The sequence below is a fragment of the Anneissia japonica genome, unplaced genomic scaffold (genome assembly GCF_011630105.1).
Source record: "Anneissia japonica isolate Jap-2015-1 unplaced genomic scaffold, ASM1163010v1 scaffold287722_len911783_cov160, whole genome shotgun sequence".
Taxonomy (NCBI): Eukaryota; Metazoa; Echinodermata; class Crinoidea; order Comatulida; family Comatulidae; genus Anneissia; species Anneissia japonica.
In genome coordinates this window covers 43,107-67,310 of record NW_022711579.1, presented here as the reverse complement: position 1 = coordinate 67,310, position 24,204 = coordinate 43,107, and the positions used below count along the sequence as shown (strand labels likewise).

General features: G+C 35.8%; 3 protein-coding genes across 6 annotated transcripts in view; 1 reads left to right on the top strand and 2 right to left on the bottom strand.

Moving 5' to 3' along the window:
* Nucleotides 1-11,785, bottom strand: LOC117107527 (aspartate aminotransferase, mitochondrial-like; the record flags this gene model as incomplete). Its single annotated transcript, XM_033249221.1, is given in 11 exon segments — nucleotides 1-692; nucleotides 1,582-1,732; nucleotides 3,231-3,396; nucleotides 4,534-4,684; nucleotides 6,027-6,062; nucleotides 6,579-6,647; nucleotides 7,161-7,248; nucleotides 8,727-8,860; nucleotides 9,227-9,355; nucleotides 9,860-10,016; nucleotides 11,650-11,785. Coding segments are annotated over 11 exon segments (1,278 nt in total). The 5' UTR covers nucleotides 11,724-11,785.
* Nucleotides 11,786-11,863: 78 nt separating this feature from the next.
* LOC117107528 (NADH dehydrogenase (ubiquinone) complex I, assembly factor 6-like) lies at nucleotides 11,864-19,736 on the top strand. Of its 3 annotated transcripts, none has more exons than XM_033249224.1 (7): nucleotides 11,864-11,990; nucleotides 13,787-13,967; nucleotides 14,743-14,841; nucleotides 16,679-16,781; nucleotides 17,893-18,026; nucleotides 18,354-18,455; nucleotides 18,840-19,736. In XM_033249224.1, the coding sequence occupies exons 2-7, from the start codon at nucleotides 13,911-13,913 to the stop codon at nucleotides 19,023-19,025; spliced, it is 681 nt and encodes a 226-aa protein (XP_033105115.1). In that variant the 5' UTR covers nucleotides 11,864-11,990; nucleotides 13,787-13,910; the 3' UTR covers nucleotides 19,026-19,736. The 3 variants fall into 3 exon arrangements, with proteins under 3 accessions (XP_033105115.1, XP_033105113.1, XP_033105114.1); XM_033249222.1 differs by having other exon boundaries at nucleotides 11,974-12,139; XM_033249223.1 differs by lacking the exon at nucleotides 11,864-11,990 and adding an exon at nucleotides 12,272-12,371.
* A 398-nt stretch (nucleotides 19,737-20,134) lies between these two features.
* Nucleotides 20,135-24,204, bottom strand: part of LOC117107526 (ubiquitin-conjugating enzyme E2 T-like) — a 14,781-nt gene continuing 10,711 nt past the window's right edge. For both annotated transcript variants that reach the window (XM_033249220.1, XM_033249218.1), the window contains exons 7-8: nucleotides 23,132-23,258; nucleotides 20,135-21,283 (exon numbers count right to left, since the gene is read on the bottom strand). In XM_033249220.1, coding sequence (XP_033105111.1) covers nucleotides 20,948-21,283; nucleotides 23,132-23,258 — 463 coding nt within the window. In that variant the 3' untranslated portion in view covers nucleotides 20,135-20,947. The remainder of the gene's footprint in view (nucleotides 21,284-23,131; nucleotides 23,259-24,204) is intronic.

The following is a 24,204-nucleotide window of genomic DNA, read 5'->3' as shown; positions in this document are numbered from 1 at the left end:
GAATAGAAAGTCTTTGACTTGTGAATATAATTTGTTGACATTCAGCAGTGTTACATAACAGAACTGAAGAGTAAAATACAGGTCCAAGCTGTGATTTTGATTGTTCACCTCCAAGAGTAAGTATATAGAATAGCAAGAGTCCGAATATTCGTATTTTCCATGCAGGCAAACGAAATGCAAAGTACTACCACCAGATAGGGGGCGCCCTATTAAAATTCGAATACTGTAGTCTGAAATTCGAACATGTGTTGCACGTTCTTTTGAAATGCGCCCTCTATTTTGTGGTCATACTTTTTGAGAATGGGATTCTAATTCAAAGAACCTCGACAGTAGAACCTCTTGCAATTTTATTATACTCTTCCTGCATAGTTTAACCCTGAAAATATTCTTTTATTTTAATTTAAATTTAGTAAGAGCACTCCATATTTTAATAATAGTTATTCTTTTAGAATATCAAGCAAACCATGTGAATTATATAGTTTCTACAAGAACTGACCATAATTGTATATTTTTTTAATATTTATTGATACATTTTTCTAACAGTGTGATTACTTTTATAAAGATTAAGTTTATTTAGTGACTTGGTGGATGGCGTGTGCTAAGTAGGCATTGTTTGACGATGAAATTCCAGCGACAGATATACGTCCATCTTTAGTTAAATAAACAGAAAATTCCTTGGTAATACGTTCCACCTTAAAATCAAACATAAGTATTAATTATAAATACATAAACAATATATCAACATGTATACAAACTTTTGTCACAATACTGATTATAAATATTTCAGTTACCGTACTTGCGCGAATAAGCACCCGGGCGCTTAAAATATTTATTGCACTTTCTGAGGGGCGCTTATTCGAATGAGGCGCTTATTTAAACGGGGCGCTTATGAAAACGGAGTGGAAATTGAGGGGGTACTTATAGAAATTATTAAATTCAAGAGGCACTTTTTGAATGAAAAAATGTGTGAATGTGTGAATATTTACATAACAGCAAAATAGCAGATGCAATTAATGGTGGTGAGTAGTGGTTAGCTTGTTGGACATTGGCCAATTGAGATTAGCATGGACATTGGCCAATTGAGATTAGCAGGATGGCAGGATCATTGTATTTTTTCTTGAAAACTTGGATAAGAATGTGCTGAAGGTCGGAACAATAAAAAGAGGAGTAGGACTAGGCATAGACAAATATGTAAAAAGAGTAAAGTTGGAAATATACTGTCTGTCCAAGGGATCGTTTGCTCTCATCTGTCCAAGAGAAATATCCTCATTTTGATATTGACCGAAGAAGAATGTGTTTCCACTCTACAGCTCAAATCATGCCAACAACCACAATCCCAGGATTGATTGATTATTGACTTGCTAAAAAGAAAATCTTATGAGAAAGGGGGGAGGGCGCGTATTCAAATTAGAAGGGGCGGTTATTCAAAAGGGGCACTTATTCAAAAGGGGCGCTTATTTGCGCGAGTACGGTACGTAGCGTATTAATATTTACTATTACTATACATTTTGAGTAAATTTTTCTATGCAATTGACTTTATTTTTTTTGGGTCTAATCATGACAAAAAGCAGGACATCTCACCTGTTCAGGTTTGAGGCCTGTGAAGCAGAACATTCCGATCTGATCGGTAACGTGTGACCAATCAAGCGTGGAGCCTTCCTTCTTTAGGTTAGCAACCAGCATTTCACGCATATTGATGATACGGTCAGCCATGTGTTTCACATCAACAAGCCTATTATAAAAAGAAATAAAATACCATCAAATAATGAATGATTATCTTTAAAAATCTGGCCCTGGCAGTTTAAGGAAGAAAATGGACCTAATGATTCAAAAATAAATACTGTATGTTTGTTCGTAATTCATTAAAGTTCATGGGAATGGTTTTTAATATGGTGGCACACTTTAAACCTTAGAGAGAAGAACTAGGAAAAACTGTTAGGTAGTTAACATGTTGAACAAGGTCATAAAGGACAGGCATGGACTCCATTAAGGTGGGGGGGGAGGAGGGAGTGTCTTTGACCTCATCAATTGTTACATTTATATGAATATGTTTGCTACAATTTGATTACACTACAAGTTAAAGTGTACAAATAGAGTTTTACTTATTGAGAACAATGATAATTTGATCTTGGCCATGATGTTTTATGTTGGCTGCATGGCATAATCCTGTCAATTGCTCCAGACTTAAATCGGATAGTGTTGTCACCAGAGGGGGAAAGGGTCTAAGACCCTGTTGGACAGGTAAAGCCCACCCCCCTCATCAGACACAACACATTAGACCAACAACATTCCTCTCGAACCACCTTGCCTACTAAAGTAACCAATCAAATCAGCGCGAGTGTGAATGCACCTAAATTAGGTTTATCAAAACAGTGTGAAAGCAGCAAAAGTAGGTTTATCAAAGCAGTGTGTATGCAATTAATTTTAATTGCTACCATCCACAATCTGGCAAACATAAAACACTTGGCTAGGTTGCAATATTAACATATATAAATTTTATGTTAAGTAGACTTCACAATCCCATATTGTGTGATATTACCAGTAAATTTCACACAATATGGATGTATAAAGTACTGTAGATTTTACACTTTCATAATATTGTGTGAAATTTACTGGTAATAATCAAAATCAGTAAATCACTTAATATTGCCAGTTTGAATTAGAGGAAAGATACGTTCTGGTGTGAAAACACACGTGTTGCCCACTTACATAAATATATTATGTTACCTCCTAATAAAAATAATACTACTAATATGACCCTTGGGTTAAGTGAAGAAGCCAGGTTGCAAATTAATAAAAATAAAATAAAGAAAAAAATAATCATTATTGCAGAGGAAACAGCAGAGGTCCCAAGTTTGAAATCGAAACGGCTTCCCACACTCCTGCAAAAAAGGCAAAAATATCCCAGAAAACAACGCACCTTCCGCAAATTCATAATATTTACATGTTTTTACAACTTTCAATTAATTCACGGAAGTAAGTGCCAGTGGATAAATACAGTTAGATATGTTAAGAAAACCCATTTAAGTGACTTCTTTAAACTTGGGACCCCTGGAAGATATAAAGGAAATAAAAAATTCTAAATACGGCCAGTATAAAAAAACAGAAAGAACACGGGTAAACAAAAGCCTCCCTCAGCATTGATCCTGTCAGAAATCAAATTGATTGTTGCCTCAACTTCAACTAAACCATGAAATAAATTTAATAGCAGAAATTAGTAAAATGCTTACCATTCTTTACGGAGATCTGGTGTGTTTAATATGGTAGCTGCTATACGGGCTCCGTGCACCGGTGGGTTGGAGTAGATTGGACGAATTGTGATCTTCACCTGAGACTCGACACGCTTCATCTCCTCCTCCGTTTCGCAGACAATTGTGAATGCGCCTGCTCGCTCACCTATGGATTTGAGTCGCATGTCAATATTAATACATGGAATGCATGATTCAGTTTCAAAACTAAATTTCTAACATTAATAATATCCATGATAGCTGATGATGTGCTAATGCGCAAAAGAAGTCATACCGTGCAGCAGTTAATACATTGGAGTTTCGCTCACGGTATCGTCCGTTCGAGACCGACGCTGGTCACACTAATTGTGTCCTATGTCAAAGACACTATACCTGGCAAATTTCAGAGAGGATTTATCTGTCAAAGCTTAACACTCTGACCACCAGGGGTTTAAACAAAATAGCATCAGTCACCCCCAAAATTTTTACCAAATTTTAACACTTTTGTAAAGGTAAAATGAAAATGACTCACTTTTTGAGATTTATGCAATTTTGCACAACGAAGCTGAGATAATTGCGATTTCGTGAAAGCAAATCTATACTGCTCTACGCTAATGTAAACAAACAAATAGTGAAATACTTGCAGTCCAGACTGAATATAGTGATCAAATTGTTAGTACATGCCGGTAATTACACCCTCTATCGGATTCCGCAAAAATACCTGAAACACGGAGATCTACGCTTTGGCGGTCCAGCGTTGCGATACCAAACACGGAGATCTCCGTGTTTGGCGGGCAGAGTGTTAACTGTTGACACCCTGTAGAGTTCTGTCCACAACAATTAAATTTTATGTGACAAATTTGTGTGATGTGTCCATATATGGGCATGATGATGAGTGGAGTTGAATAGCTCAGTGGTTAAGATGCTTGCCTTATGATCCCAAGGTCCTGGGTTCAATTTCCGTCACGGCAGGATTTTTTCTCACGACAAAAACAACTCCACTCACTAAGCCTCTTAAAGAGCCTGATAAAAGCATCACATTTTTTCATTTATTGAAAGAGGACCCCTGAATATCAGCCGACCTACGCTGGAAAAGGTCACCCTCTATGAATATGGTAAAAAAAAATTTTTTAAAATTAAAAAATATTATTTTCCAATATGGGCACATCACAATTTTTTTCACATAAAATTTGAATGTGGACAGAAATTAACATTGTACAATCAGATAAAAATAACTAGAGTATAACTGTATTAAATACAAATTATGATTCACTCATCAGGGACAATTGCAAAACTGTAATCCTACCATATAATCCCATGTTCTTGGCGAAGGATTGCGCCAACATCAGTTGGTGTCCATCCTGTAAGAATAATCTAAGAGCGTACGCATCTCTGTCAATGTCACCACTCGCAAAACCTTGGTACGCCATATCGAAGAAGGGGTAAAGTTTCTTCTTCTGCAGATAACAATAAACAGTTTTATTAGATTTGTTTTTATTAAGAATATTTTTTTTTTGCAAATGGGCCGGGTCAAGGGTCACTAGTAGTGGAAAAAGTAGCTTGGTGGTTAGGATGACTGCCTTCCAGTTCTAGGGTCCTGGGTTAAACTCCTGCATCATCAACTTTTATTTTTTAACAACTAAAGGCTATTCCACTCGCAAGCTTTACTGAGAGACTTAGTTTGAGCTCTTTGAAACCTAGTTTGCAAAGTAGAAGAACAGTAGATATCAACTGAGCTGGCTACCCAGTATAAAGATAACTTTTATTGCTGCATCATAAAACAGCAGGCCTAGACTAAGACACAATTCTTCCTGCTCTAATCTATTTATGAGGAAGATTATTTATAAATTCTACTGCAGTTTTTGTAATGGATCAGTCGACATGAATTATTTGACTATCTTAATTCTACTCTCTAAACCATCAGTTATTTGGTATTGATGTTCCTTTAATTTAATGTCAACATGAGGTGCTATATTATTCTCAAATTATTATTACATCATTATATTATTATATAATTATAATTACATACTATTATAAATTTATAATAATAATCAGTAAGCGCATGCAGCTGTTAACCAAAAGGTTGGTGGTTCATTACTATTATTTTAGTATTTTATAATTTAGTAGTACAGTAGCATCTCTCAATTACGTACCCCTCCATCCCAACAGAGTTCGTAAATGAGAAAATTCTTATTTCAGAGTTAAAATTTTTATAGCATCTTTGGTAAGGGTAGGCCTAGGCCTATGCTACGAAGTACAGGGCTAGGTAGGCCTAATCTTTACCATGCGAGCAAACTTTTTTGTCACGAAATTTGACTTTACAGAAGCCAAAACTACCTTTGCTTTATATTGTGAAGTATTCCTTTGAAGTGATTTCCAAATGAAAACATGACCATATAATGGCTAAAAAGAGTGTTATTATTCTCTTCATAAAGATCAAGAATGCATGTGAATAGCGCCCCCAATGAACAGAAAGTGAGATTTACTGTACAGTATGCCTGCACAAGCATGCACAGCTCAAATGTAATATATCTCGGCCGCGAATGATTGATATTTCTTGCTTTAAATTTAGTTTTGTGTCGCTTTATTGTCTAAATGTTTTATTTCTTAGCTGAGGAAACATTTTATATTATTTTTGAAGACTTTTCAAAATAAAATTTTTAAGTGTTTTTGTAGTTGAAAACGATCGTTCGTATTGATGTCATCGCTGCACATTCGTAAAATTGAGAGTTTGTAAATAGGAGGTTCGCAATTGGGAGATGTTACTGATATTAGTACTTTTATTATCAATTATGGTACCTTGATGAGATGGCTCAGTTCTTTCCAGTCTTCAGGCTGAAAAAAAATATTTTTTTAAAATAAAAATAATGTACTATTACTTTGTCTTGGTCTAGTAAATCATAAGTGTCATCATCATCTTCCTTGTCATCGTCATTTATCATCATTATTCCCATCATCAACATCACTATCATCCTCGTTGTTGGCACAATTGCCTTCAGCGGTGTCATTGCCCTCACCACCACCATTGTTTGTTGTCTCTGCCGCTGCCGCCGATGTCATCATCATCATCATTCTCATCCTCTTCATTATCATCATCCTTCTTTTTCTCCTCCTCCTCATCATCATTATTACAATTTAAAATTAATTAGTTTGTCTTTGAGCTACTAAATCATAGGTGGTGTTATCATCATCTTCCTTGTCTGCTTTGTCATCATCATCATCATCATCATCATCATCATCATCATCATCATCATTCTCATCCTCGCCATCATCTTCATCATTCTCATCCTCCTCTTCATCATCATTATCATTATCACCATTAATACAGTATTTAAGCAAAGTTTAGCTCACCTTGGGGTCAACACCTGTTGGGTTGTGTGCACATGCATGCAGAAGAATGATAGATCCTTCAGGAATTTTCTATAAAAGTGTAAAGTAAGTGATTGGTACATCAAATACAGGTATGATGAGAGACTAAGCTTATAAAATATTGAATACATGGCAGTGATGGTAAACATTAGCTACTGAAGTAGCTCTCATGATTTAAAAAAAGAATGCTGGCTTCATTTGTGATGTGGGAATTTCTTTACTTATTCACCAACATATTTTTTAAAATTTTGACAGTGTATAGAGCGGTAATAGCATAATAATATGGACCTTTCTAATACTGTTTCTAAGCTCCCAGAGACATGCATGTTTGACGCCCTTTCCAATGTAAGGAACAAATGTGCTTACTAGGTCTATCTTCGCGAGGTGATGATTAGTGGGGCTAACTTGACGGCCAAGTGATGGTCATTATTTTAAGTAATTTCTTCCATATTGTATAATTACTTGAAATCTCTTGCAAATCAGCAATTTTGCTGCTATTGAGATGTTGCATAAAATGAAGTTCAAAAATTTGAAATTGTTGGAGGTAGACAACTAGAAACTCACTGATATATCCTCCAGGCAGCCAGCCTTGTCAAAACCGCATGTGCTCTTGTCATAATACCGGTAGGCTCCGAGTTGTAAACCAGCATGGCTAAAAATAATTCAAAGAAGCACCAAAGATGCTATCAACATCAATTTTATGGAAAATGTTGTCAGCTGTAGAAATAAAGCAAGCAAACTTGTTTGGAATCACATGATTGAAATAGAAACATCCTTTAAAAACAAGTAGGGTGGTAGGGTTGACTAAAATATTCATTTTAAACCATCACCAATCGCCACTAGATTGCTAGCTAGCTATTGTGTCATCAGAATGAGAATTAATGCGCTATATAAAACTACACACATAATCCTCTTATAAACTATAAAGGTCTATAGATTTTTAAGTGGTAGAGTTGTTTATTCATTTTCTAGGCATACTAAACCAAGAATTTCCAATAATGGAATCTGTCTCGCAATACATAGTCAAGATGCTCTACAAAAATTGTCATGAGGCAATAGCCGGACACTCGCTACATTGCACGACCGCCGTACAACGAATCCAAACCCTTTCGCTTTGAGCGCTAAACGATGAAAAGGTGTGTCTTCTGATTATCGTTGGCATTCTGAACGGATCGTCATTTTAAAAAAATCCATTGCGTGTGCGTGTCCTGGCACTTTGTTCTCCATGTAATTGCGTTCGCCGACGAGTGCGGAGTGAGTGATTACAATATTATTGATCATGGGAAAAAAATCCTGTAATATTGACTGGATTTGAACCCTGTAATATTGACTGGATTTGAACCCTGGACCCTGGAATATGAAAGCAAGAATCTGCACCACGAATCTAAAACTCCATTTGCGGTAACAGAAGACATGCGTCTGAACAAAGAGTACAGAACAGCAAGAGGTCCGACTACCTGATTTTGTATGCATGCAATGGAACGTTAACAAAAAAGTACCACGAGATGGGGGCGCCTTATTAGAATTCGAATAGAGTTTGCTCAAAACTCGTTTTTTAGGGACATGCACAATCATGGCAGTACTTTTTGAAATAGGATGATCATTCCAACGAGACCACGAGAGCCGGACCTCTTGCAGTTCCATACTCCTTGATCTTAAAGAGCACCACTAGGGTAAAGAATTTGTTTTCTTTTCAAACTTAATGATTAAATAAATAATTTAATTAATTAATTCACATAATAATGCGGAAAATGGCTACATGTACACTCGGCAGGTGGAAAACGGTGCCGCGAGCACCCCTACTAGGGTTGGATATGTGCGCCTAACAAAATGACATTATTATTATTATTATTAATATTAGACAGACTCCTAGCGCTGCATGATGAACTGGGTCCTAGTTGCAGCTGCAAGATGACAAAGATGCTTTTTTAACAAGCTGTTGTGACAGTCAAGTACAGTACATGGTAACACTGTAACTAAATGTAACTACTGTAGCCTACAGGACATCAACAGTCAATTGCAAGTTGGGATGCTCAGAATGTTTACATATCAACGTACAGTAGGAGGATGAATTATTTACTGGTCGTAGGTTCTGTAAACCCATTTATGTGACTAGGAGCTTTTACTTACTTGAAAATAGGTGTGTGGTTGCCCCATGATGGTGTTGGAAGAAAAACTTGTTTATTTCCAGGGTAATACCTCTGAAGGAAGTTGGCTCCGATGCGAAGAGATCCTGTACCGGATATTCCTTGAGAAGTTATATTCTGCAAATGAGTTTGTCAATTCATTTGAATAATAGAATTACATCCAATCTAATTGGTCACTTGTACCCTTGGGCAAGGTACTTTATCTACACTGTCTCTTTCCACCCAAGAGTATAAGTGGGTATCAGGCAGGATCTGATCATGCCACTTATCAAAATTGTGCTCCCCAAGGAACTAAGGATGTGTTCCACAGGTGCTTTATAAAGTCAAAGGGAGTAATAATATAAAGCGCATAAAGTCATTCTATTGCAATATGTGCTATATAAATGTTACAATTTTACTATTATAATCAGAATTACGAAATAGATTAGTGTAACAATAGCCACCGCCTTATAGTAGCCATTTTATTTTATCACTTTACTGTACCAGGTTTCTAGAAACTGTTTCACTGTTATCGCCAAACGCCAGAATGGCAGCCGCCTTGGTGAAGTCTGCTAGACCTGTGATTGGCAAGTATTCCTTGTCATGACTGGCAGCCATCATGATCTCCTCAGCCTGGTGGAAAAAAAAACAAATTAAAATTAACTCCAATATCATGTTTATTTTTTACTTAACATGTTCTGTTTGATTTCACTTACATGCATACAGTACTTTTTATTGCATGATTTTTAAACCAGGCTCCAGAGGAAAACAATGTTATACAACTGATTTTTCTCAGACAAAAAAACATATTTGATGAAAAACTGGAAAAGGTTATTGAGATAGAGATTTTGGAATATTTAATAACTGGGGGAATGGGGTGGCTATGCCCCTATACCCCCAGTTTCCAAATATTAAAAATCTTTATCTAATTAACTGTTCCAAAATTTTTCGTCAAATATCTTTTTGTTTGTTGTTTTTTGAAAAATCAGACAACTCAAATGTTTTTTTTTCTCTTCATTTTATCAAATTGTTATTATTCTTTGGACTTGCTTTCTTTCCTTAGTTGCAATAACACTAAAGTTCTTTTCTATGTGTGATGCACTTGGACAAAACTACAGAAAAAGCATTAACAAATACCTTCCTGACACTGGGAAGAACAAAAGGTTTTCCTTCATCAGATCTGTAGGCACCAACACCCAGGTTCATTTTCTGTGGATTGCTGTCACGTTTGAAGGCTTCAGTCACACCAAGGATGGCATCTGGTGGACCCATTTCTACCCCAGACCACCAAGAGCTTCATGGAAAGAAAAAAAAAATACATCAGCACATCATTTGTGCTCTCTCTGGACAGCCTATGGCCGACTTGGTCCATGATTGTGCACTTGTATAGTGCATTTAAAATTAGTCTCTTTGCGCTTTCTTTCAGGACAACAGAAAAGAACTACATCATAATAAATGGTTGTAATGGAATTGAAAGAAAAACTACACGCAAAAAAAAAGTGAAAATGAAAAATAATCAGGAAAGTGAAAATGAAAAATAATTTTAAAAAAAACAGGTAGAATAGAGGAAATTTAGAGATTGTCAGGTAAGAAAGATTTAAGACAGTGCTTAAAGATCATTAAAATTAGGAGATTTTTGGACAGATTATCGTATTTGTGAATTCCAGTGCTCGGGTCTAAGACTAAGAGGACCTCTCTCCGTAGGTTTTCAAAAAATGACAAGACTTAGGCACAAGAATGGTTGTAGAAAATGTAGTGGACCTTAATGTTCATAAATTTTGCTGAATGGAGTGATGATGAGCTATGAGATATAATGAGCGGAGTGGTAGGAGATTAGACCTATTATTAACCGTTGGTCTATACTTGACACATTAATTTGAAATTTCGACCCTGAATTTGGCAAAAAATTGATCACTGTTCCAACAATTTTAGAGAAATCTGAGGTGTTTAAATGCCATATTTGGTTGTGTAACAGGAAATCCTAGGTCTAGTGTTGCATTTTGATGTACAGTATGATTTGCTTCTCAACGATTTTTAATTTTTTTTTCTTTCAATTTTTTTATATATCTTGTCCTTTTTTATTTTAGTTGTCAATTTATACATGCTGTTTTCATATATCATATTTTTAACTTTTGTTAATTCATATGCAATTCAGCCATATGTTACAATTGCATTTTGCTGGAAGTGTGAATAAGTATACCTCAATGTATGTCATCATCATGCTTTTTTTTTTTAAGTTTTTTTAGAAAAATTGTTTAAAGAAAGACCCCCAAAAATAAGACCCTAAAAAAAAATAACCATCAACCCCCTACCCCTACTGCATATCACCTACCTACCTACCCACCGCCTCCCAACTTTCCCCACAACAACAATGCATAGCCACATGACCCCGACAATTCTACTTTCCAATGATATTATTATTAACCTGTCATGCTGGTCACACAGCTACCCATCAACAGAAGAATAAATAGTAAAATACAGTATTATAAAAAGTGCAAATCCATTAAAATGTGCACGAGCTACCCTGAACAGTTTGCAAACTCCTTCCTAGCTAGCAGAGTTTGCACAGAATCTTGCACTGACTCAGTCTTCAAATTGTGCTAAGTTTTCAAATTGTGCAAGGCAGGCTTGCACAATTTGCAAATAATTGTACAAAAGTCTTAACCTGTCTGTGCATGAACAGGCTAGGCTAGCCTAAGCTGGCTTTATTTAGCCCGGCCGCTGCTGCAACAGTAGGCCTACCTAGCTAGGCTGGTAGTAGAAGTTAGTACTACCACTGGCAGTACTAACTTCTACTACTACTTACTAGGGCCTAGCTAGGTAGGGCAGGGAGCTGGTACTACTCTACACTGTGATGTAGGCCTAGGCCTAGGCCCTCCTAGAGTATATTAGTACTAGGTAGTGGGCGCTAATACGGTTTCGCATACCTTGCTCTCGATGCTGCGGGGACGAAACGAATTACATTATCCCTGAAAAGATTTCCAACAGAGAAAAGAGCCATAATTTTTGCAGACCAGCCTGTATGAGGGTAGAACCTTCTGTTCGAGAAGCAGCGATCACGTTCACGACACGACTTCCCCGCGCGGTGTGTGTATGGTATCGTCCAGGTTTCTCTCTTTCGTCCTCCAATCAAGATCGTCACAGAAGCCTAAGTTAGTTGCACGATGGCCGGGTAGATAACACTGACAAGGTTTGACAGAAAAATGTTTCGTTTACGTTTCAATCTTTCGTATATATAGAGTCAATTGTACTGAACTCCGTGTCAAAGGTAAAAGAAATGGCCGCCTCCATGCGATTGCAAATTCTTGGGATTCTCCACTCGACTAGAAATATCAAGCCATTTTACAACGATGTTAGGATTAAATTTAATCGAAAATTATCATCTCAAAGTCATAACTATTGTCTGAATATATTAAGGTAAAGAATTGATTATGATTTTGCATGGAGTTGAGTGGAAAGGCAAAACGTTACAATGGCGCACGCACACACACACACAATGCCCCCCCCCCCCACCTTTCAAACCAGATTTTCGCCCTTGTCTGCATTCGATAGATAGGGAGGTCTGCCGCCTAGCCTAGGTTGGTTCAAACGGGTACATTTACGACTTTCATGAGGTAGAGGTAGCCTAGAATGTGTTCCTGCCATGGAGGTAAAATATAATTTCATCTCAATCTTGACAACAAAAAAGAATGGAGTGGAAAGCAAAAAGAAAGAAAGAAGAGAAAGAGAAAGTAATATAGGCCAGTGGTGGCGCCAGAGGGGAGCAGATAAGTTTTGTTGGGGAACAAACAAATAAAAAAAAATATTTACATGTACTAATCGTTTAGCCACCATATTGTTTGTATTAACTTTTCATCACAACAACAATAACAATAATAATAATAATAATAATAATAATTCAATGAGACTAATTAAAAATAATTTGCATTCTGTTATGACAAATGCTCATTTAGATAGCCTCATGATAGTTGGAATATTGTGATAGGTGAAGCAACCTCGACCATGAAAGCATGGTTGACTTCATGCAAAATTTCCAAAATATAGAATTTCACTTAATTAGATATGGTTACATTGCATACTCTTTGTTTCTTGTTTCATTCAACAAAATGTTTTGGTTTTGGTTTTAGAAAGCATAGCCTACATGAAGTCATATCCTCGATGCCTATCAAATAAGTAATAAAAATTCGCCATAATTCATCAAATACCTGTGGCTTCCAGGCGGCTTTGCCTCCTGGACCCCTAGCCCTACTGGGGGCCTTAGGCGGCCCCCTCGCCCCACCCAAGTGAGACTTGATTTCCATTTCCTCCGCAAGGCCCCCCCCCCGTCGGGGCCTTTAGTTCCTCCATCGGGCAGGTCCTGGCGCCCTACTTGTTCTTTGGTCACTGGTGTATGCAGGTAACGATCTGACTAGCCTGATGAAACAGTATGGAAGGGGTCGTTCAAATATTTATCAACATTTTGACAAGCGTGCCAACAGTACTCTTTTTCGGTACCCCTCCCTCCCCTCTGATATTATACAAAATAATGTGGATTTTTCAAAACCATTCTCCATTTTTTTGTGAAGTCAGCTAAAGCAATGTACTTGGTTGCTTAAAAATTAATATTATATATCCCTTGTTACATTACAATTTTACTATTATTTTACATATTGCATTTTATTTTGAATTAACATTTATATATCATGTAAAAGTGTGCACATTTTTCTACACCCTCCCCCATAGCGTACTGATTGTACACTTGTGAACATTTTTTATAATGTTGAACAACCCCTAAAAGAGTTTGTTATTGAGTTTGCTTATTACTTCATTATCATTGTAACATTATAAATGTGTTGATTTAATTTACCAATGTGTTTTGAGGTACGATAACATATGCTATAGTATCTCGGTTAAATGATAAAAACATTCGCCATCACCAAAACAGCGTACAGTATGAGTATGGTAATGGTATTCCTAGAAACTGCCTTATATTTAATGTTTGCTTCCATCAAACTTCACAATGTATGATCTAATAAGGTACATCAGCTCTTAGAATTAATTAATATTCTCTTACTTATTTTTCAGGAAACATGATTATGAGAATTATTTATGTTTATTACTACTACCCAGCCAGGCACTAGCACCAGCGGTAGCTGTACGAGCATTCAATGCAGAAATAGCAGGCATCCGAGATAACGTCTCTGAACGGATGATTGGACAAATGCGATTCCGGTTTTGGAAAGATGCTTTAGAGAATATATACAAAGTAAATTGCAGTAAAATAACGTAGAGGAATTAAAATATTGTACACCTGCCAACCCTCATGCATTATACGAGTCTCAAGCAGAGTATCCAGTTTTTACTTCTCACTCCTATGTTATATTATCTCACGCATCATAGAGATGTTTATAGAAGATATAATGTATAGGCTGATTACCGGTATAACGTATTCGCGTGGACAAGCACCCCATTTGAATAAGCGCCCGTCTCAAATAAGAGCTCCTACTAGCGTGAAAATTTTCTTAAGCACCCTGTTTGAATAAGTGCCCCCTTAATTTTGAATGTCATGAGCCGCATTTTAGACGATTATCTGCTCTAGAAACATTCATTTATCTTTGGTTTCCAGATGTCCTTCATTTTCTTTTTTCATTAAAAAAGCGCCCCTTGAATTTCCAAGGTTCCCATAAGCATTCTCCCGATTTCCATCTACCTCAATACTGACCGACGACTGTGACATTGAGGGTGCTGTAATTCATGATTATTACAAAGAGGGGATTTATATATCCTCCATCTGTGGAACTCCCTTTCTGGGCCCCCTCTATTTCGATTTCTTAGATCCGTCACTCTTTGTAATGTTAATGTTATAGTTAGGCCTGCTGTGTTATGCCCGAGAAGAGGATTTTACCCCAGTATGAAACCACACTCGCACAGTACAGTATTCCATAGTTTTTTTTTTTCTTAGTTTTTTTTTTTTTTTTCAAAATCATGTTCCATCACTATGTATTACTTTATTCTTGAACTTTCAACTGATTCCTTTCCAGGGAAGACCACCAGACCATCCTATTGCTACAGAACTACACAGGGCTGTTGGCTCACATAAACTGTCTAAAAGGTGGTTGAGTAGGCTGCTAGAGGCAAGGGTAAGTAGTAATGGTTATAACAAGCATTTCAGCTCCCATATATTCATTCTTTCATTCATTTCACATTTATTCAATCAGTGAAAAAAAGAAACAGTACAAGAATCCATCAACTTTGATCAAGCTTAGAAGCTGAGCTTGTCTCAGCTTGATCCGGATGAGACACAAATCATATTCACGAAATAAATAAATATATCAATGAACAAATGAACAAAGAATTAAAACAACAATTAAAAATTTACAATAAAGAACAAAAGTGAAAAAGTAATAAATAAATAAATATAAAATAAAAGTAATAAATATATACAAATGAGTACACATTCTCCAGATCGTGGTGCCTCATGAGCATTACATATTTTGTCCAGCGTGCTTTGTGGTGTTCAACTTTCATTATGGTTTTAGTTTGGTCTACCTTCCGGCTTGGTTTTTTTTTTCGCTTTGATATTAACCGTTTCAGAAATTTAACTTTCCCAGTTGGTACCTGTATCTCTTAAATCTTAGTAGACTTAGTTTTAAACTTGAAAGGAGTCATTCTGTGTGTGTAGAGTTGTCCTGCACTAATTTATTACCATAGAAAAAATATTTAAAAAATCTTAAGAACAATAGGGCATTCATTTCTCCATTAAATGCAGAAACATTTCTATTAATTACATTAACATAATTCTAATGTTTATGATCAGAATTGTTTAGTTGCACTTAGGCTAGGTTAAGATTGAAACTGTTCCGAGCTGTTTATGTGCTGAGGTGGTCTGAGTTGTTAGTTGGTACAGGTTGATTGAGATTCTTGTCCGAGCTGGAATTAGCTGAGTTAGCATTGGTTAGAGATGGAGTGCCATAAAATTAGTGGAAAACTTCAAGGCTAGGTGGATCTGCCCACCATAACTACATCCCTATAATGAGTTTTCTTTTATAGTGAAACTAACTTATTTACAAATAAGCAAACAAAATCTTGTTTGTCGTAATCACATCTTATAAAAACACTTGGGTGTTTTATTTTTCTTTATATGAACATTGCACCTTTTAATTCATTTCATTTCCATTGTAATATTTTCATCATAAAAAATACATAAAAATTGTTTTTGCTCAGATACACTATTAATTACATAAAAATATAAAACTAATCAGCAAAAAACATACCAACAGATTCAGTCATATCCCTCGATACGATATGATACCGTAAATTAGGGTTAAGTGCCTGAATGGCACTTGTTTGTTTGTACGAGTAGTGATAGAGGGATGTGTGTGCCACTACGTAAAACTTCAAAGAGAGAATGCGAAGGATGAATATATCTTGCACCTTTTGCATCATACCTATAAGGGTTCGAATTTTTTCCATCAGGAAATAGGTACTGTGGGATATGGCTTTACTACTGCAATTTATTCCTCTACAGCAATCATCAACAGTTTTTATTGTTTTTTTCTGCATAGTTTTTATGGATGCCTAGGCCTGGGTTAGGTAATTTGACAGCAAAAAGATTGCTGTAGCGCTTGGGACTTACCACTGCAGTGGAAGGCTCTTTCTACATTAATAATGGTTGGTGCTGTCGGGAAATACAAACCCTAGGTAGTAGGCCTATAATAATAGTCAAACTCCTCCCTGGTTAATCAAATCAACATGAATATAACAAACTAACAATTAGTTATTTCTTCCATTCATCTAAGGTATGTGCAGGCTCTGAACTTTTCTGTTTTGATCATGTGAACAATTGCTCCATATATTTTAAAATACTCTAGCAGATCCTTTATGGTAGCCTAAATATTCTCAGCAATTTTAAGGGCCATTGAAGTGCTCCTGTATCCATTTTATCTGTTTAGTAATCATTTTATTAATTTTTTTAAGGAAGAAAGCATCGATGATAAAGCATTTCAAACTCTTGAAGCAGCTGAGCAACATGCGGAGAACACGGCGTCATCCACTCTATACCTCATCTTAGAATCATTAGGTAAGAAAAATAATGAGCTACTGTAATTACCAAATATAATATGTGGCAAAGACAAACCAAACCAGTCACTCGTCGCAAAAATCGATTTTGAGTTATTAATACAGTGTTATAGAGTAAAATAATAGCTATAAAATGGTAAAAAAATCTTCCTTATGAAGTTACAAGCGTTTAAACACACAGCTGTTTAAAGAACTATATATGAGAAATCAGCCTTCAAAGTTTATGATTTCAGGCATTACCTCATCTTAGAATCATTAGGTAAGAAAAATAATGAGCTACTGTAATTACCAAATATAATATTCTTAATTCATTAATAATAATAATAATAATAATAATAATAATAAAATCATTTATATAGTGCTCTTCCAAAAAATGATCAAAGCGCTGAACAGTATAAACTTATGTACAATTAAAACACCTATAGGAAATAAATATGACTTAAGTGATTTTTCAAAACCTGTAACTCACTGCAAGTCGGACTCATGTTGGAAGCACATTCCAAAACACAGGGCCAAACTTTAAAAAAGGCACGGTCACCTGACACCTGCTTCACCATAGAATCATGCAATAAGTTAGCATCCCTTTCAGATCTAAGCCCATTCTTTAACATTCATGAAGCCTAATCAAATTCTAAAGATACTCTGATACAACCCGACAAGACAGACACATGATCTACAGTAGTACCTTCAATTGGATTCTTTACTCGATCGGAAGCCAATGGAGATTGTTTAAAAGATAGGTTCTGCACTATTCACTCAGTTATTTGATTGGTGAATTTCTGTGGTGCCTCTTTAAAATTTAATATTTTAATATGTATTTCAATTTGTGTGTTTTCTGAAATCTCTTGTTCTCTCTCTTGCATTTACATTTTATCTTTTGCTTATGCTATTTTCCCGCAGTTTTCCAGTATTTGCCTTTTAGTTTACAAATACATTTGTATGTGTGAGGTGAATAGCTTGGTGGTTAAGATGTTAGCATTCCAATCGCAGGGTCCTTGATTCAATTTCTGTGACAGCTGAATTTATTTTCTTGACTAAAAACAACTCTAATATTTTCTTATCTTTACATAATTATAATTCAGTTTTTTCAATGGATTTATTCATTCATTCAGGTGTCCAAAACCTACATGCTGACCATGCAGCGAGCCATGTAGGCCGCGCTCAAGGCCTGGCAACGTTGATACGATCTGTACCATTTCACGCAAGAAGACGTAATGTCCTCCTTCCTATGGATGTAACCAGCAAGGTAACCATCATGGTGCCCAAAAATAATATTTGAGGCTGTCTGGTCTATCAATGTTTTCTTTTTTTTTCCTCCCAAAGGTGGGGGGACTGGGGCCAGGCCACCCCCCCCCCCAAATCTGTCCCTGACCTGTGTCATCTAATGTAAACTTATTTATGAAGCGAGAACTTCTTAATGGGATATTTTAGGGTTTTTCAGATTCTCCACTGACAGGATATATTTAGCATTTTTTATTCATAATTTATACTATATAATTTATGTTATGTAGGTTGATAGATGAAATAATTTCTCTGTAATAATCTTGATTAAATGTTTACATTTTTTTTAAAGCATAAAGTTTCTCATGAAGATATATTTCGAGGCAAAATAGATCAACGTGTAAAAGATGTAATTTTTGAAATTGCTAGTAGAGCTAACATGCATCTTGAAACGGTAAGTATTTCTAAAACAAGTAATGTATTATTTTTAAAGCATTAACAGGTTGGTGGACAGGGTCCTCTTAGGGTTCATGTTCATACCTGTCTAAACATACTGTACCGCTCTATTGAATTACACGTAAACCAATGTGAACTCTTGCTGTGGAGGTTCAGGGAAGAACCCGGAAGTAATGATCTAAAAAAAAAAATACTGTATGTTTTTTAATGGGAAGATTTTCATTATGGTGTTTCCCTTTGGGATGAAACTAGAAAAAAAGGCTTGGCAGTCAACATGTTTCTTTGTCAAGAATACATATTTTGGAGTACAACAGGATCAACCTTTGTGTTACACTTACAGCATAAATTTTGACTAATTTTTCCCTCATTTTTTTTTTTCAAGGCACGATCATTTCGCCAGGATGTTCCAAAGGAAGCTTTTCCGTTATTATTAGTCACACGGCCGTTACAGGACTTTGTTGATGCAATACAAAAAGCAGACTTTAACGCATTTGATCCAAAATTACAGAAAAGAAACTACATGCTACCTCTAAGACTCTGGCTCCAACAAATGAGGAGGACGTATTAACAGTAGCAGGGGCGTAGCTAGGATTTTTGGCACCCCTTAGCAGCTGGGAGGTTCTAAGCTTGCGAAGTTTGTAATTAACATGACCGTAAAATACTCCTAACGTATCTACTCCGTATCATTTTTACTTATAGACTTGAGTACTATTCAGCAAAATATGCTTCTTAGGTCTCATTAAAAAAAAAAAAAACTTCAAATTAGCAGCTCTATATAATTTTTGTCTGGATTCATTTTGGCACCGCCTCAGTTCAGCGCTCTAGACGTGTGACCTATTCTACAACACTGTTTATGCCTCTGAGTACAAGCAAAGCATTTAATAAAGATGGTAACTTGCCAGGTGCCAATTTACTCTTTGTTTAAGACACATGCCTTGCCCAAAGAACTCAACTGCCAGACTCAAATGTCAAGACTTACTTTTTTGAGTGCAGAAAAACACTGTACGTATTTTGTCTGTGAAGCATCTTGGATGCTATCCAGATTTCTCTTGGCAATGTTGGCTCAACATACTATTGAGTTAAGAGGATGTTAAAAATGGATCTACTACCCCCAGTTTTACTAGGTGGAGAGGGATTTATATGAATTAATTGTTGAATAAACAAAATGGAACCAGTATTTTTTTTATTTTTTTTGCAAGCCAGGCATATTTTATTGATATAAAAAGAGATTTGTAACATAGTTCTATATATACAGTAAATTAATATTGAACCAACACATTCATATTGCACCTTGTTTTTTTCATCTGAAATGTAATTGTGGCAAAGACAAGCCAAGCCAGTCACTCCTCGCAAAAAATAAATGATTAATGCAGGGTTAAGTTATAAAATGGTAAAAGAACCATTTAAATCCAACATTTTGTTGTGAACTTACAAGCGTTTAAAGACCAGTATATTGCGAAATCAGCCCGCAGCGATCATCAAATTGTTGAAAAATGTTGTTTTAACATCAAAAATTGGGAAAATATTAACAGCATGATATATAAAATGCAATAAAATGGATTTCAAAAATGTTGACATTCCAACATGTTTTGGCAATGATCTCCAAAACACAATTTGTAATAAGTGACTAGTTTGCCTTCTCTTTGCCACAATTGTTATTGAAACTAAGAAGATTCATATTTTTAAAAGAAGTTTTATATAATTCATTAAAGGCATGTGGGTTCTTGTTTATATTTATCCCCATGACACAGTGTTCAAGAAAAATTATTGGGCACATTTAATACCTCTGAAACACTGAGATGGAATTGGGTTTTTTTTTTTTTATTTCTTTGTAACATTCTACAGTATTTCAGGTGTAAATTACCAGCTTGATTATAAATAAAAACCATTTAAACTCACGGATATTTTGTTGACAATCATGATTCAAAACAATTTCGATTATGCTTTGACATGTACTATGTTTTGAACTTTCTTGTGGTATTCCATCTATTATTATGGCAAGTAGTCTCCGTCATTTGACCTCACCAGCCAGCAGAGCTATCGATCAATAAATTTTACTGCGCATTTGAGAACAATCTAGCTTGTGCAGAGAATGCAAGAATATCACAGATAAGCAAATCTGTTTTACGTTCACATAGTTGTGTTCATATTTGGCAACATATGATTCACTAAGTTATGGCAAGTGTTCTTGGATGTTAATGTACTAGTTAGCAGGGTCACCAGTGTATGTTAACTTTCAGTGGCGGATTCAAGGGGGCCCAGTTGGCCTAGGCCCCACCCTACATTTTTCAAAATTACAATATAAAAAAAAATAATTATAATATTCAATAACCAAATCAAAAATTATCTTTGCTCAACCCCAACCACATTGAAGCTGAGGTGCTGTAGACTCGCTGTCTGTGAAAGTCCCTACCTGATCCCCCCTCTATTTCAAATTCCTGGATCTGCCACTGATTTTTTTTTCATGGGAATGGGGTTCTTCGACAATACTTAGTCAGCAGGACCACCGGCATTCCCAATCATATTGTCTTCACTAATTAATAATTCCATGGGATCAAACGGTTTATATGGTCGCCTGTGTTGTCCACAATACCTCCGGTAATACCTCATCTCGTCGTTTTCCTCATTCTCGTCGCTATCGCTCTGTGTTTTTATCTCAATGAACTCGTCAGGCCGGACCATGTCCATCATGGCATAGCGCCACGTCCAGTCCTGAGCGATCCTGTTAAACTCATCACGGTTGTTTTCATATAAAGCACCGATTGCAGGTTCCATGCACACATTGGTAAAGGGATCAGTGAGCAATGACTGTACACTAATGAGCACCTATGAAAATAATAACTGAATTTAAATATTACTGAAATTATTTTAAAAACAAATACTGTATATGTAGTACATATTCCCACACTGTAGTAAAAATTGTGTACACAGTACTAGCTACAGAATGTACATTCAGGGGCTAAGGTGTTTGATAGGTGGGTATGTAAATTTCCAATTGAAGCCAGCGGGACCCAATTACCACCAGAATGACCCCACTAAAAGTAAGTCTTTAAACTTTCGTTGATTATCCTTGATGTTCACACACTGAATAAATCTAATCCAATCCAACTAATACCTCAACCATCTACAGTTAAACTTGCCTAAGTCGGCTTTGATGAACTCAAATAATTTCTAAGTCAAACTTATTTTACATGCCAGATTGTTGTGTTTTCCATTAATTGTAAGTCAAATTTTATCTAAGTCGAACAATTTTGGTATTGGTATTTTGGATTTGACTGGGGCAAGTTCAACTGTACTAGAAACCAAGGAAAGCAGAACCCAATGACTTTATGGTTCAGAACACACAATGGACATGATGTGGCACTAAATTTACTGGTCTGTACACAATGTGCTAAGACATGACTGAATACCTTAAATGCTTGAATTAGTGCCGCGGCACTTGTACAATTTTTGGAGGCTTCAGTGCAGTGCTAATTCGAGAGTGGAGCTTGTAAAAAAATATTTGGAATGCCGCTTTCCATGCCTGTTTCCATGTTACCTATCTCGCGCATTCCTGTAGTTCAGTAGGCCTATCATAGGTCCTACATATTTGTAAATATACGTTTATAAAGCGCTTGTGTCTTCATTGTGTTATTTATTCATTTTAACACTATACATTGTATTTTCAAAGTGTTTCATTACACACAGTGTAATATATACTCTCCATTAAGCGCCACAGCACTTATTCGAGAGCAGCACTTAGCTAAAAAAATAGTCTGGTTTGTTGCAGGCTTATTCGAGCATTTACGGGTACTCCCCCAGGAGCGGAGTAGATTGCATGCTGTGCATGGTTCAGGTTGCAAAATAATTGATCTAGTCAACAGGGATAAAAATTATAAATACTTATACATTCTGTAGAAGCGCCTTTCACAAACTCTATAAAACAATTCAAGCATAGCGCCTTTTAAAAAATGTAGAACCTATTAAAGCATAGCACTTTCATGAACCATAGAAGCGCTTAAATTATATCGCTTTTCAGAACTGTAAAAAAAGTATTAAAGCGTAGCGCCGTCTCAAACTGAAGAAAGTAAGTTTATTGTTCAATACCCGTGGGTCACTAGATCCATTCACAACAAGCAATTTCCTCTGTCCCTGGGGATTATTTATAGCATTATGACTATCAACAGTTTAGCCAATTGTAATATTACTTTTCAAATTTGCACTAAAATCTCCCATCTATAGTATGAAATACTGTACATTGTATAATTAACAATGCATCAAAATGACAGTACAAAGTATAGCCATAGAATATAACAATATGCCGGTACTAAAGCCAGTGAAGTTGAGTAAACTATTCTAAAATGTTCAGGAACACATTCAAAAAATAGACCTATAGAATATTTTAAAAAAGACCTACCCTTACTTTTAGATAAACTAATTATTATTTGGGCAAGGTAGATTCAAGGAGGATGGCCCTTGAAGTTTGTGAACATTTTATTTTAATAAGGAAATGATAGGAAAAAAAGACTAGAAAGTGCCATCTATTTGGGAGGTTGTCTAAACCCTCCATTGGTAAAGTCCCTCTCTGGTCTATAAATTCCTCAATCTGTCATTGTTGAGTAAGGTTTCTAATATAAAAAAAGACATCTCACTCACCCAACCCCCCCACCCACTCCCCTGAAAAATGAATGTTACCTTTGTTATTGTCAGAGCCAAACTCCAGTTATGATGCAGAGAATCGATGCCAACATCACCATGGCGACTGATGTTTGGATGAAATATTTTCGTCATAAAATGCACAATTGGTGGTCTAATAGGATAGCTTTCAGTTGAATTGAAAAATAAAATTGTTGAATATATTAACAATTTTAAGATGAATTTATTAATTATTTTTTGAGATATTATAAAATGCAATATTAAAATATCAGTAGCAAGCAGACAACTCCTAAAGCTCTAGCCACATGAATACACCATATATGGGTATGATAGGATATCATCATGCTATATATGGATAGGATGACATCATCCTCGCCATATATGGATGTAATCCACATACAAGGGCAATCTACACAAATTTATCACATACAACTTTGGGCAGAGCCTGACATCAATGAGATTTTTTATAAATATACAAAAATTAATGTTTATGAGTGCAATGGGAAGAATATTTTCATGAGTTGAAAGACTGACTGTTCCATTCGATGAAGCGGAGCCGAGTCGAATGGAACAATCTTTCAATGAATGAAAATGTTCTTTTTTCCATTGTGCAAATAAAAAAACATTCATTTAATTGTTTTATAACACACCTAAAATAGATTCTTGTCATTTGATATTTTATTAAAGTATCTATCTTTTTTTTTTTAAATAGAGATCTTGTCATTTGATATTTTATGAAAAAAATCTAGCATTTTTGTAAATAGATCAGTCCAGCGTCTTTTTAAACAATCAAAGGATTGTATTTGGTTGAAGTCATATCATATCCTAGGCGCCGTACAGTACCGATGAGTGACGAAATGGGGTAAATAACCAAGGTCACGTGATACACAATCCACCGATCACATGACAATGATCTATTTACGTGTTATAATTCAAATTATCTAATGTTCTAATAGTCTAAATGACTTATTTATTTTAAATTTGTGCTAATTTATTTAATCATCGTAAAAGAAAACAAAGGTAAAAAATATATTTTTATTCCGAGAGTTTTTGGGTGAGGAGGTTATAGTAATACAAACGATGTTTTTACCCTACCTGATGTGTTGTCGTAT

What these genes read in the sequence shown, in the direction of transcription:
- LOC117107528 (XM_033249222.1), top strand. Translation starts at nt 12,000, where the DNA reads ATGGCCGCCTCCATGCGATTGCAAATTCTTGGGATTCTCCACTCGACT. An exon ending in CTATGGATGTAACCAGCAAG is followed by an intron (nt 18,027 to 18,353) that starts GTAACCATCATG and finishes TTTTTTTTAAAG; the next exon opens with CATAAAGTTTCTCATGAAGA. An exon ending in CTAACATGCATCTTGAAACG is followed by an intron (nt 18,456 to 18,839) that starts GTAAGTATTTCT and finishes TTTTTTTTCAAG; the next exon opens with GCACGATCATTTCGCCAGGA.